The 11,926-nt window shown below is 39.7% G+C and overlaps 1 protein-coding gene across 1 annotated transcript; it reads right to left on the reverse strand.

Moving 5' to 3' along the window:
* Positions 1-66: 66 nt before the first annotated feature.
* Positions 67-11,394, reverse strand: rcl1 (RNA terminal phosphate cyclase-like 1). Its single transcript, XM_069163448.1, has 9 exons — positions 11,150-11,394; positions 10,615-10,686; positions 9,589-9,764; positions 8,851-8,925; positions 7,502-7,626; positions 6,883-7,008; positions 6,611-6,767; positions 1,951-2,054; positions 67-235 (listed from the first exon to the last, which is right to left on the reverse strand). The coding sequence occupies exons 1-9, from the start codon at positions 11,280-11,282 to the stop codon at positions 82-84; spliced, it is 1,122 nt and encodes a 373-aa protein (XP_069019549.1). The 5' UTR covers positions 11,283-11,394; the 3' UTR covers positions 67-81.
* Between the last annotated feature and the right edge of the window lie 532 nt (positions 11,395-11,926).

An 11,926-nucleotide genomic window follows, 5' to 3' on the forward strand; every position in this document is an offset into this window, starting at 1 on the left:
TAAGAAAACAAAATACTGTATCTTGCTATTTGATGTGAGAAAATAGAAATGAAATGACACCACAACATATGTACAAATATTTTATTTAAGGGTTTTGTTAATGTTGCTGTAGCCAACTCCAACACAAGTCATCAGGACTTTGTCTCCCCCTTTCCTCTCGTCTTCTAGCGGCTTCTGGACCTCAATCTTGAACATTATCTGGAAGAAATCTTGAATGTGTCTGAGGAACTCGATCCTGGAGAGACAGTGAGAGAGAGAGAGATGGGTGGAAGAGGGAGAGTGTGTCATTTTTATGTATGATTTCTCACTGAATTTCAACAGACAATAAATAGTACACACTGGGAGACCCAGAACACCTTTGTGGGCTTCATGTGACTTTGGTCATCAGTCCTGTCAGTAGTCTCTCATGCACATTACATTCAATTCTTAAAGCTAGGTGGTCAAACACAAACAGAAAATGCACTGGTTTAAGCTAAATTTCAAAGATTGTAGAGAATAAACAGGTAAATACATATTGTTGACTACCTTCAGCATTACCTGAGTAAGAGGACGACTGTATTGTGATGGCACTGCCAATCTTCAGTTATCATAGTACTGTACTTGAGAGGGACACAGCACCGGTACCATGATAACTGAAAATGGACAGTTCATAGTTGGCTCCTCACTCTCGATGACGAAGATGTCTGGAATGTAGGTGTGGTTTATTGTTTTCCTATATATATATTTTTTTTTAAATTTTTCCCTTTACATTTGAAATTGTTTGTTTACAAGTAATGAACGTAGTTGACGTGTCTCTCTGAACACATTGACCTTTGTATGAACAGACAATTGCAATGGAAATGACCATGAGAACACAGCTGGCCGAGTCCTGTGGTAATGCATGCTTTTAAAACCATGTAAAAAGTTTCTGAAGGAAAGAAATAAGTAATTTAAAGCTAACTGATTTCAACATACACTTATTAATTAACAACCGGTTGCATTAAAAGGTCCAGTGTGTAGGATTTAGGTGGACCTTTTGGTAGAAATGGAATATAGTATTCATCATAATGTTTTCATCTGAATATAATCCCTTGAATTTAATTGTTGTGTTTTCATTAGGTCAGAATAATCCTTTCAAGTCTACATAGAATGCAGGTCGTCTTACTCTGAACATACCGTGTTGCCCCACCATGTTTCTACGGTAGCCCAGAAGGGACAAACCAAACACTAACTCTAGAGAGGGACTTCCATGTTTTTCATGAGGTTTGGAGCTATCATCGATTTTCTTACACCCTTGGAAGGGGAGAGCAAATAGTTTTTTAGTGAGTTGCAAATCTGCTGCCTCACCACTAGATGACATTAAATCCCACACAATGCTACTTTCGAGAAAACAACAATTTATTACCTAAAATACTTAATAATTCTGATTTATGATGAGCCCATTTTCATTTTCACTTCACTTTATGTAATCATTCGACTGTCTCAACTGTGCTCATGTCACTGGCCCCTTGTTTACTGTGAATTGAGCTGTCAGTATGCTCCTACAACAAGATACCACAGATGCACTGGGGTCAAATTAAGTGAATATTAGTTCACACTTTTGGTATCCTTTAAAAAAATAAAATAAAAAAATAAAAAACAGTAAAAAGAACTATGAGGCTTATGAATGACAAAGTGTTGAGTATGAATCGTCTCTGTCGTTTATTTATTTGGTCTGCACTTCATGAGCTACAGTGGGACAAGAACTTTGGAATGTTATCAGTTGCCAGAGAGAACTAGTAGAAGAATAACTAAATAGAAAAGTCGAGTGCGTTCTTCATTTGTCATCTTTACATTCACGTATGAATAACCCGAGGGCCTGTTTGTAAAGTTCAGTAGGCCTGGGGGCTTTGTTTGTTGTGTGTGTGTGTGTGTGTGTGTGTGTGTGTGTGTGTGTGTGTGTGTGTGAATTATTGAATGACGGTTACTTACGTGTACGGGGAGAGGGGTCCTAGCAGAACCTTCGACACGTCCTGTTGGCCAAGGGTCATCAAGAGCAACGCCAGGCTCTGATTGGATGAATCCACGCAGCCACCCTAAAACAGTGAAAGACAAGAGGCCACGTGTCTCAGCAACAAAAACAACACAGGAATACATCATGGAGGTGGAGATGTTTAGAAAGCAACCAACCCTGTGTCAGTGGGATTGACCATCTCAGGTCCACCACTGATAGACCTTGGTCCTGATCCAAATTAAAGACAAACATGTGCCCAAAGACACAAGTCTAAAATGTTTAGAAAACAGCAGTTTCGTTGTGGTTTTTCACCGAGCTGACAGATTTTATTACTTGGATGTTTTTGAAATTCACTTTTACATTTTAGTCTCACATACATTTATCTTTCTTAATGGCTGTGGACACAGGATATCAGTGGCTTGTTTCCGTTTGACTATTTTTCACAAAAGTGTCTTTTCTTCTAAGATAATTTTTTTTTTTTTTTTAAATCAAACTCATCTATTTCTCCATCTATCCTCACAGTCATTCTCGTCACTTTCCTACATTGTGTTCCTCTCCTTGTTAAATGCTTCATATTCCTGCCCGCTCTGAATTTCTAGCCGTTTGCCTGATGCTCTGCATTTCTTCTAAACAGGAGATATTTAGAGGACAGAAGATCCACTCTCTCTATCTAAATGAGCACATACCTCTATGATTACTGGACAAGAGTTATGTTCAGTTGCCCAGCCTACGTGAGGAGGTCCATGCACAACTGGACACACCCAAGAGTGTGTTACAAACTGGATGAACTTTAAAATGGCAGTTTTGAAAAGTGCAACAGGCAGCTTAACATTTAACGTTTGTTTTGTGCTCGTGTGTCCCAGGCACGCAGTATTATTGCATTGTGAGAGCTTGTCAGCAGAATTATGATTCAATTACATAATCATATCACTGAAACCATGAAGAAACTATGGTGACATTGTTTTCCTTATTGTTGATGAGGCTGAGATTTTGTTAACTGCATTCCCCCTACAAGGGGATGAGATTAATCGAATTTGGGAAACACAAAAAATTAATTCAAACAAATACCTTGACTTTATGAGAAGACGTGGAGAATTACACCGCCACCACAACTACATCACAGTGTATTTCCATCATTTTGAAATTTTTGTACAAGTATTAAAAGTATATTCTACGTTTTCTTTTACCATCAATACCAGCAATAATTGAATTTACAAATGTCCATTAGTTATTAAGTTATTCTTTTATATTCTTAACATGTAATTTTGGATATTTTACTAAAGAAATCGCTCTTCCTTTGCCTCTAGTAAAAAAAAAAAAACTCACCCGTGCTCATTAGGAGCTATAAAAAGTGTTGTGCCTGAGCATCTTACCTTTATTTTGTTGCCGATCTAGACTCAACGAGCTAAAAGTATTTCAATCTGTCCTTAGCAGGTTCTGCTTTTCCATTATAGTACAAACTAAGAAACATTTACCTCATTTCAAACCCCTAGTTTAAGGCACTACTTTCAAGAGACAGTTAAGATGTCCCACGAGGCCAGCAGCCAACAGCTGACCACAAGGCCTGTTGGAAAAGTCCCTTGAATCCTTTGACCAAAAGGCAATCCCCTTTGCAACAGTCAACAGAAAAACAAATAAACCAGGCGCACACACACTCAATAAACTGTATAATCGAGTGTTAACTTCCAGCCACTCAGACTTACTTCAGCTAAACCTGTAAACATGTAAATTGATTTAGAAACAAGTTTTACATTATTTACCTCTGCGGTAAACAATTCAATGTGCCAAAAACTAGTTTCCTAAGTCAAATTTGAAGTTATAAAACTGGACTCTTTCCTCAGATTCTGGATGTCTTCACACCTGATGTGTAACCACTGCTATCGTTAACCTTTATATTTGTAGCTCTCAGAAAAAGCAAACACTGGCATTGTAACTTCAAATTTATAGAGTGCACTACTTACATCAGCTTCTGTCCTGTGTTGATGTTGCTTCCAAAAACAAAATGTCCATGGAGTAACTTTGCTTTACTACTAGAAGACTGTACTGATTAACCATAAAGCAAACAGACTCACACATACAGAGCACCCAGAATCTTTGATGCGAGTCAGGCAAATCTCTGATTTTAAGAGTGAACTATTCCAAAACAAGAGTCCCACATCCATTTGACTCTGGTGTCATCCTTTCTCCTCTCAGCTCTGGAAATCCCTTTGTCCTCCTGCTTCAGTTAGGCATTAAAATCAGTTATTTAAATGTTGAGTTTCCAAAACCTTGACTGATCCCCGATCTTCCTAAACCGTTTAAATAGAAGGATTTCTTAACCTACTACCCTCCAAGGCAGCTAAAGAGAAACATTAGCTCCGCACTTGATTACTTGGAGTTAGAAGATGCATCCAACAATATTCCTCTTTCAGAGTTAATCAGCACTACCCTGACCAGCTAACTGGACTCACGTGGCTCCTATGAGAGAGGGCTGAGAGGCAGAGCCATGTGGAGGCTAACTCAACTCACAGAATCTCATTGTACAGATTCTGTTGAAGTGGCTTCTTTTTCCTGTGCGACACTACATGAGGTGATTTGTGTCCGTGTTCAGCAACAGCCAAGTTTAGTTACTCATTCAGTTAGGACCGTCACGCCGCACGGTTACAAAGTCATGGATACTTTAATTGTGACTTAGTGAGTTTTTTTGTTTAATTATTTCTGAGTACAAAGATCTCCTCTCAAGAATTCCTAATTTTTCAAGCCTGTTTGTACAAACAGCCTTCAGATGACACGTTACCTAACCGGCAGAAACTGTATTCCCAGAATGAAACTGAGAAAGTTTAAGAATGCAGTCACTGACATTTGACCTGAACTCTCCCAGTGTTAGATATTAGTCATTAAAATCCCTCAAAACTTGTTAAATCAATAATCTCATTTTAAAAATACTTCTTTTTGGAGAGTTCAGTATTAATTTCAGTTTCGTTTTTGTTGGGGCTAAAACCTTCGATTTTAACTTAAAATGGTATCTTCCTCGAATATTTCCTCATAATACTGAAATTTTTCAGGCTCCTTTAATTTCATATACGCAAAATAATTATTACAAACTATAGAACAACATAAATAACTGAAACTAATATCATCTAAGTTCCTGCTTGTTTTGCCATATTTAAGCTATAAATCAAATTACAATGTGGATCAGAAGTTTGACAATTTGATGCCTTTACTGTGTCTGTGCACTTCAGTTTTGTTTCTTCGTAAAAAAAAATCTAGTTTGGTCTCTTCTCAGACATTTCTGTGAAGATGCCTCAATCTAAACATGAATCACTAATATGCTTTAAAATATAGTTTTTCTTATATCACACAGGCTCTGTCTGAGCCAACAAGAAACTTCTTCTACATGCGAGCAATACTTACTGTACATGACGGTTTTATCCAACAAGTTAAAGCATCAGTCCCAATGGAAGTGAGAACTTGTGTTTCATATAACTGTCTAAATCTAAATCGAACTTCCTTCGAGCTTTCTTCATTGTGGTCTTGCTCACAAACAGTTTCTCAGTTGAATTGCGGACTTAGGTCATTACCAGGGAATGTGGGTAAACAAGGGCAGCGAATGTCATTGGTGCATGATGGGACTCTAACGTGTCCTGGCGATGAATGTCAGGTATTCCCCAAGAATTCCGATTTTTTTTTTTTTTTTTTTCCAGCAACAGGCAGCGAACAGATTCTCCAGTATTCTTCAGTGTCAGGCAAAACAAGACGTGTATTAACTTCCACTGACAGGGGTTAAAGTTAAACTTTAGTATCATGTACAAATTCTCACTGCTGGTGCTGTTTGAGACACAGCAGAGGAAGCAAATATCATGATTTTGAGATTTCTGTATGTTTCACATCATACAAAAACAAAAGTTCAAATCGAGTTCGATATACCGCCCCATCCAGATTGGAATGTGTTTTGTAAACTGTTGTCAGACTTGTTGGAGATGAACACGGGCACAAAACCACTCAGCCTGCTTAAATTATGCAAATCAAACAGGACAGGCTCTGTATTTTCAATGGCATTTGCTTTGTAACTCACTGAGGAGATGAAAGAGCCTTTGGTTGCCTGCAGTATTAAGGCATCTGAAGCGTAAACAAGCACAGTTGACAATAATGTTGCATGGACTTTGGTTTTCAAATCTACTCTGGTTTATTTAAAATACACAAATTTTCAATGCTGGCTTTTTAAAATAATGAAAAACCTTTTTCATATAGCAAACCATGCCTTTATGTGGTGGATTAAAGCGGCTATGGAACATTTATGGGCACATGGCCTATTTGTGGCAGGGCAGAAAACTACCACGTTTCTGAGAATAGAATCTGTCAGTGGGACTGAAATTGGTGTATCCTATCTTTAAAGCAGCCGAGTTGAACCTGTAGGATCATTGCTGAAAGAGCGATTCTATTGTATTTTCAAATAACAGATTAGATAAACATAAGCACTTTAAAATTAATGTCCAAGACCAATTTTTTTTTTTTTTTATCCCAGGCTGAGAAAACTGAAATCATGTATCTTTTCTTGGAAGACGAGTCTCATAATCGTGTGTGTGTGTGTGTGTGTGTGTGTGTGTGTGTGTGTGTGTGCGCGCGCACGTTGTATTTGTTGGTCTTTCAAGTGCTTACCCGATGCACCTCCTCTAATAGCAGTTTGGCACAATTTCTGCCGAGGTCCTCCGGCAGCAAGGAGTCTCCCTGCCCCTGCGGCGTGGACGACATCTCCGCACTGAGGAAGGAGCCATTCAGTGTCTCTGCTACGAGTGTCAGACCAAAACCTGGAGACCTGTAGTTAACCAAACGGCATCTGAGTGACTATCTGTGGATAAGGCTTGAGAGACAGAGACACATACAAAATCCCAAAACCGTGGCAGCTAATACAAAAAGTACAAGTTACTCACTTGCCAGAGTTGGGTCCTTTCATATGGTCGGTATAAATGTAGATGTCTGGAAGGAACTGGTTGAGGACGCCCCTGGCTGACTCCACAATCCTGTTGGCCATCTGAGGAGAAACTCGCACAGAATATCTGTGTTTTGAATGTTAAGGACCAACAATGACCCAGACAACAGTGAGAGGTTGCATCCTAATCAATCAAACCAATGCATAAATTAAAAGCAGCAAAAACTCAAAGCATGTTATTAACATGTTTAAAAATCAAGAAAGCCTCCAGAAATTGGCATTCATCCAGTAAACAGCAACTACTTCACCTCATCAACAACATTGTGTTAATGAATTAAGACTCACACTGGAGCTGAAATAATTAGATGAGTAACTCATTAATCAACTCAATCTCAGGCAACTATTCTGATTAGCCAGTAATTTTTAAGCAAAAACTACCTCACTTAAAATTCTCCTATTGGACAAATAAATCAATAACAAAAATAATTGCCATCATAAGCCACTAATAGTTACAATGAAATACAATAGGACTGAAGTGTGAAAAGGCTTCTCATATATTCATTTCACTTTTTAGTTTTTGTACAGGTGAAGAAAGGTGACTGTGAGCCTGAGAAGGATACGCCACTCCTCTGATCCTCTTGATCTTGCCTGGATCAGTCAGTTGGACCGGCCTGATGGTCCTGCGGACGGGACATGTGAAGACCACCTCGCCACCCCCACCAGGTGCCATCCCTCTCTTCAACACCTGAGGGAGTAGCAGAAGAGATTTGAGACAAAGTAAGACACACTGGGGCTGTTTCCATTTGGCCATTTCAATCCAGACATCTGGCCCGGCCGTGAGCAGATCAAATAGTGGCCAGCTTTAGGCCGAGTGTTTCCACCCTGCATCAACATGCGTCCTGGGTGACCACTTGAGGTTGGATATCACTTCCACCGCTGTTTATGCAAATGAACACGTAGGCTACGTAAATAAAATATACAAGTAAATAACCATAAAAACAGGAACCTGAACATGAGAACCCCAATGATTCGGGTCAGATTCATTAATTGTTCCAGCGCGTCTGTGCTGCTGTGGATCAAAGGGGGTGGCGGCTCTCACAGCTGTGCGTCTGATGTGTCAGAAATTACAGGAGATAAACTACAAGACAAACATATGCATGAGAAGAGGAGTTTAAGCTACAGGTAGGCCATTTAATGCGCTGTCTGTTGTAACAGTAAGTATTCACATCCTGAAACGTTCAGCTCCTTAGATTAATTAATTATTGATCCACAGTGCATCTCTGCTGCGTCTCTCCCACAGCTGTGGGTCTGATTGTGTGTCGAAAATAACATCTTAACTAAAAGAAAAAATTATAAATCAAGAGGAGGCTTTGGTGAAACAAGCGTCGTGTGTGTTTTAATTCACTAATCAACTGCTTCATAACGTCAGTTTGAAGTTTCTCCTGCTGTCAATCGGCTACAGTTCAGCTGCACTCAGCAGAATCACACAGGACATTAAATAAAAATAAAAGAAGAGCAGGCAGAGATCAGATCAGGTGAAAGACTGAATGGAGGAAAAAAAAAAATCAAAAATTAACGAACATGCTGTAACGTCACGGTAACACACCGGAGCAGCGTTTCAGATAAGAACACAGGAAAGGGGAGATGCTTTTTTTTTTATTGATATTCACAGGATGTCAGCTGAGTAGGCGGTCTTCCAATGCGTCCTCAGGATGGATTGTGTTTCCACTGCTAAACTAATGTGGACACATGGGTGCCAGGCCACCTCCGAATGTGGCCTGAACAGATCAGACCTCAATGCGTCTTGGGTGTGTTTCCACCTGTACTAATGTCCGGGTTGAAATAGCCAAATGGAAACAGGCCCACTGACTTCTTTCCACGTACCAGCCACATATTTGAAAGCATTATCTTGAAAAAAAAATTACAATTTTACACTGTGTTTGTCAACAGGTTACCATGATGTCCTAACCTTAAGATCAAAGCTCTCTCCATCGATCCCAAACTTCTTCATCAGAGGGAGGGCTGTGGACTTTAGCAGGTCGACCTGCGAAAGACATGGTGAGTAAATCCCGAAACACGCTTCTGTGTCTGCAGAGTGTGGAAAATGTCAACCACCTTGCAAAAGAACACCAGGCAAGAGCCTACAATAGAGCAATTCTAATCACAGCGACAAACAGAGACGCTGTTCACTGTTTCCATGGCAACACTTCTCTCCAACGTCTCCGATTCATACATTTTGCTGCTTCCTTTTGTCTGGTTTGTTGACATTATCCACTTTGAAACAATGTAGCCCATGGCAGAGTAAAAAAAATAAAGAAAAGATGATGCTGTGTCTGAGGCTGGCTTGCTATAACAACTCAAGAGGAAAAAGGATGACGCAAAAATGGGTGTTGCAAGTTTCCCAAAAATACATATGAACTTCTGATTTGTTACTTTGAATGTCATGTTCTGAAACTCTTACCTCAGACTCTAAAAGATATGAAGTGTACATACACTAAATCATATCTGCAACACAGTTGATCTCAACTGGCATGTGAGTGTGTGTGCACTAGAGGGCAGTATCCACATAGATTTGGGAGGTGCGCATTTAACTACACTACGCAGATTACAATATTTTTTTTGCAGAAGCAACGCTCAGCTCCATCCACTGTGATCGTGAGCTGGATGACTCAAAATTAGGTGATCATATTGAAGCGCGTGCGCTCACCGTCGGGTCAATGGGGTCATTGGTGACTCCCCTCAGAGTAGCTTTCAGAGACGTCTTCATGAAAGGACCCAGCATGAGCAGGGGCTCCAGATAGTACCCAATCGACCGCTGCGGGTTACAGTCGTGTTCTATAGAGCCTCCGTACAACAAGCCGGGCTGGTAGAATAAGACGGTACCTAGTAAAGACATGCGTGTATGGACAGTGAGTCAGTCTGCAACATAGCAGCGCAGCACTAAGGTTTATGGGGGGGGAGAAAAAAAAAGGTAATCACAAGGAATGTTTACATTAATCACTGCAATAAACTGCAAGTTTCTTTAATCTTATAATTATATTCTCCATTATCAAAAAATAATAAATAAGCCAAATACAAAGTGACTTTAACTCCTTGCTATTTTCATTTTCACATCAAGGTTGTCTGCGTGTTGGTGTTCGCACGATGCCGAAATGTCAACACTGCCAGTTAATGTTTTTAGATAAACCACCGTGCTGACACTGCTGCCATTTGGGTTGAGAAAAACAAAAATCAATACAGCATAGTATCAATATTTGGCATGGCAATCTTGTATTAATACGTTATTATATAAATATATTTGTCTGATGTATACCACCTTTATGACAGCCTGTGGACTTTACATTCAAATGTGATGCAATAAAAAAAAAAGATTGAAGTGACACAAACAGATATGTCTATTTATGTCTGTCTGTTTTTGTTTTTCCACATTGGGAGAGAGAAGTTACAGCCGGAGTCAAATTCCTTGTACGTTAACATATCTGGCCGATAAAGCTGTTTTGGAAAAAAAAAAACGGAATCTTTTATATATTTAGATAAAAACAGATGTTGATGAAGTTTTCTTTTAGGGACAGAATTTGCATTTGAAAAAGGTAAATACATCCATTTATGTTATCGCAAAAATATCGTATTGTGTTTGATGCCATCATATCGCTGGATCTCTGGTTACCCCCCCCCACCCCCATCCACACCCACACACACAGATACAGTCACACCCTAATTTTTTAACACTTACCTGTTTGGTTTATCTCTATTCTGGAGCCATTGGTCACTTTGTCTAACAGTCTGATGAAGCTGGCCTCAAAATCTAGAGAAGACAGACAGAATATAATTTCAGAAAGTCAAACCAACCATCTTCCAACAGCTTGTTTCTACAGATAAAAAGTCACGTTTTCTTAAATTAAAGTCAAACACGTTTTAAGTCACCAAATATTTTCGATCGGACTTTCTTTTTGCATTTTTTATTTTTTTTTTTGCATGCAAGTTAACAAAACACAAGAAATAAAAACAATGAGTGATCTACTCCGGGAGTTATTCCCACTCTCGCTCAAAAATATAAAGCAAACCCTCTCCGCACACTCGGCTCGAGGCTTTTGACAAGCGTACCAACGACGCGACGTGGTCGTGTAATTTTAAAAATCACATGTATTTTACATTTGCACCGCTGCCCCATCATTTCCCCACCTCTGACGCCCAGTAGTTGAACACGCTCCCAACTGCGTAACAGCTAGCTCGTTAGCCGCTGTGCTAACTGCGACGTCGCAACTCACCGCGCAGCCCCGGGTCGTCATCTTTAGACCTGATGCTCTTTATTTTCACACGTTTCCCGCTCAGCGTGGACAAAACCAGCCGCTGTCTGAAGAAATTACAGCCGTCGTAGCACAGTCCTCCCTGGCTTGCCATGTTATTGTTGTTTGTGCCTGGCGTCAGTGGGATCCACGTGTGTTTGTCCAGGAAGACGCTGGTGGGAGGCGAGATTACGGCGAAGCATGAGGGTCAAAAATGTGTTGTTGTTTTTTTTTTTTCCAAGGGTGCGTTGCCACAAAGGAGTTTCTCGTTGGCACCATGTGACCAGTCATTAAAACCACATGGGCGTGGCTAAACATGTAAACAAATGGGATTACTACTACAATCTATAAGGATCGTCTCGTTTATCTTCCTTTAATATGAACTGTAGACATAAAAAAAAAAAAAAAAAAAAAAAAAAAAAAAAAAAAAAACGTGCATGAAAGTGAACTGTCATTTTCAAAACGATTTACAGGTTTTTCCAATGTGTTTAGAGTGACTCTAAACCGACATATTTAGATCAACGTATATGCAAACATCTCTGCAAACACAAGTTAACGCTTTGAAAGCGATTTTAAATTAATATTAAAGCCTAACAGTAGTGATGGCCTTGGTTGTTGTTCAATCCAGCCTGCCTGCTAAATCTGCAGGTCTGGCTGCTCAGCGGATCCCGGCTCGGAAGGGATTAATGACGGCAACCTTGCAAGCGAGCTTTTTTTTTTTTTTTTTTTTTTTTTCCGCCGTGGACCAATTACATAACC

The sequence above is a fragment of the Embiotoca jacksoni genome, unplaced genomic scaffold (assembly GCF_022577435.1).
Source record: "Embiotoca jacksoni isolate LCO1_2020_lvr unplaced genomic scaffold, fEmbJac1.0.p SCAF_10, whole genome shotgun sequence".
Lineage (NCBI taxonomy): Eukaryota > Metazoa > Chordata > Actinopteri > Embiotocidae > Embiotoca > Embiotoca jacksoni.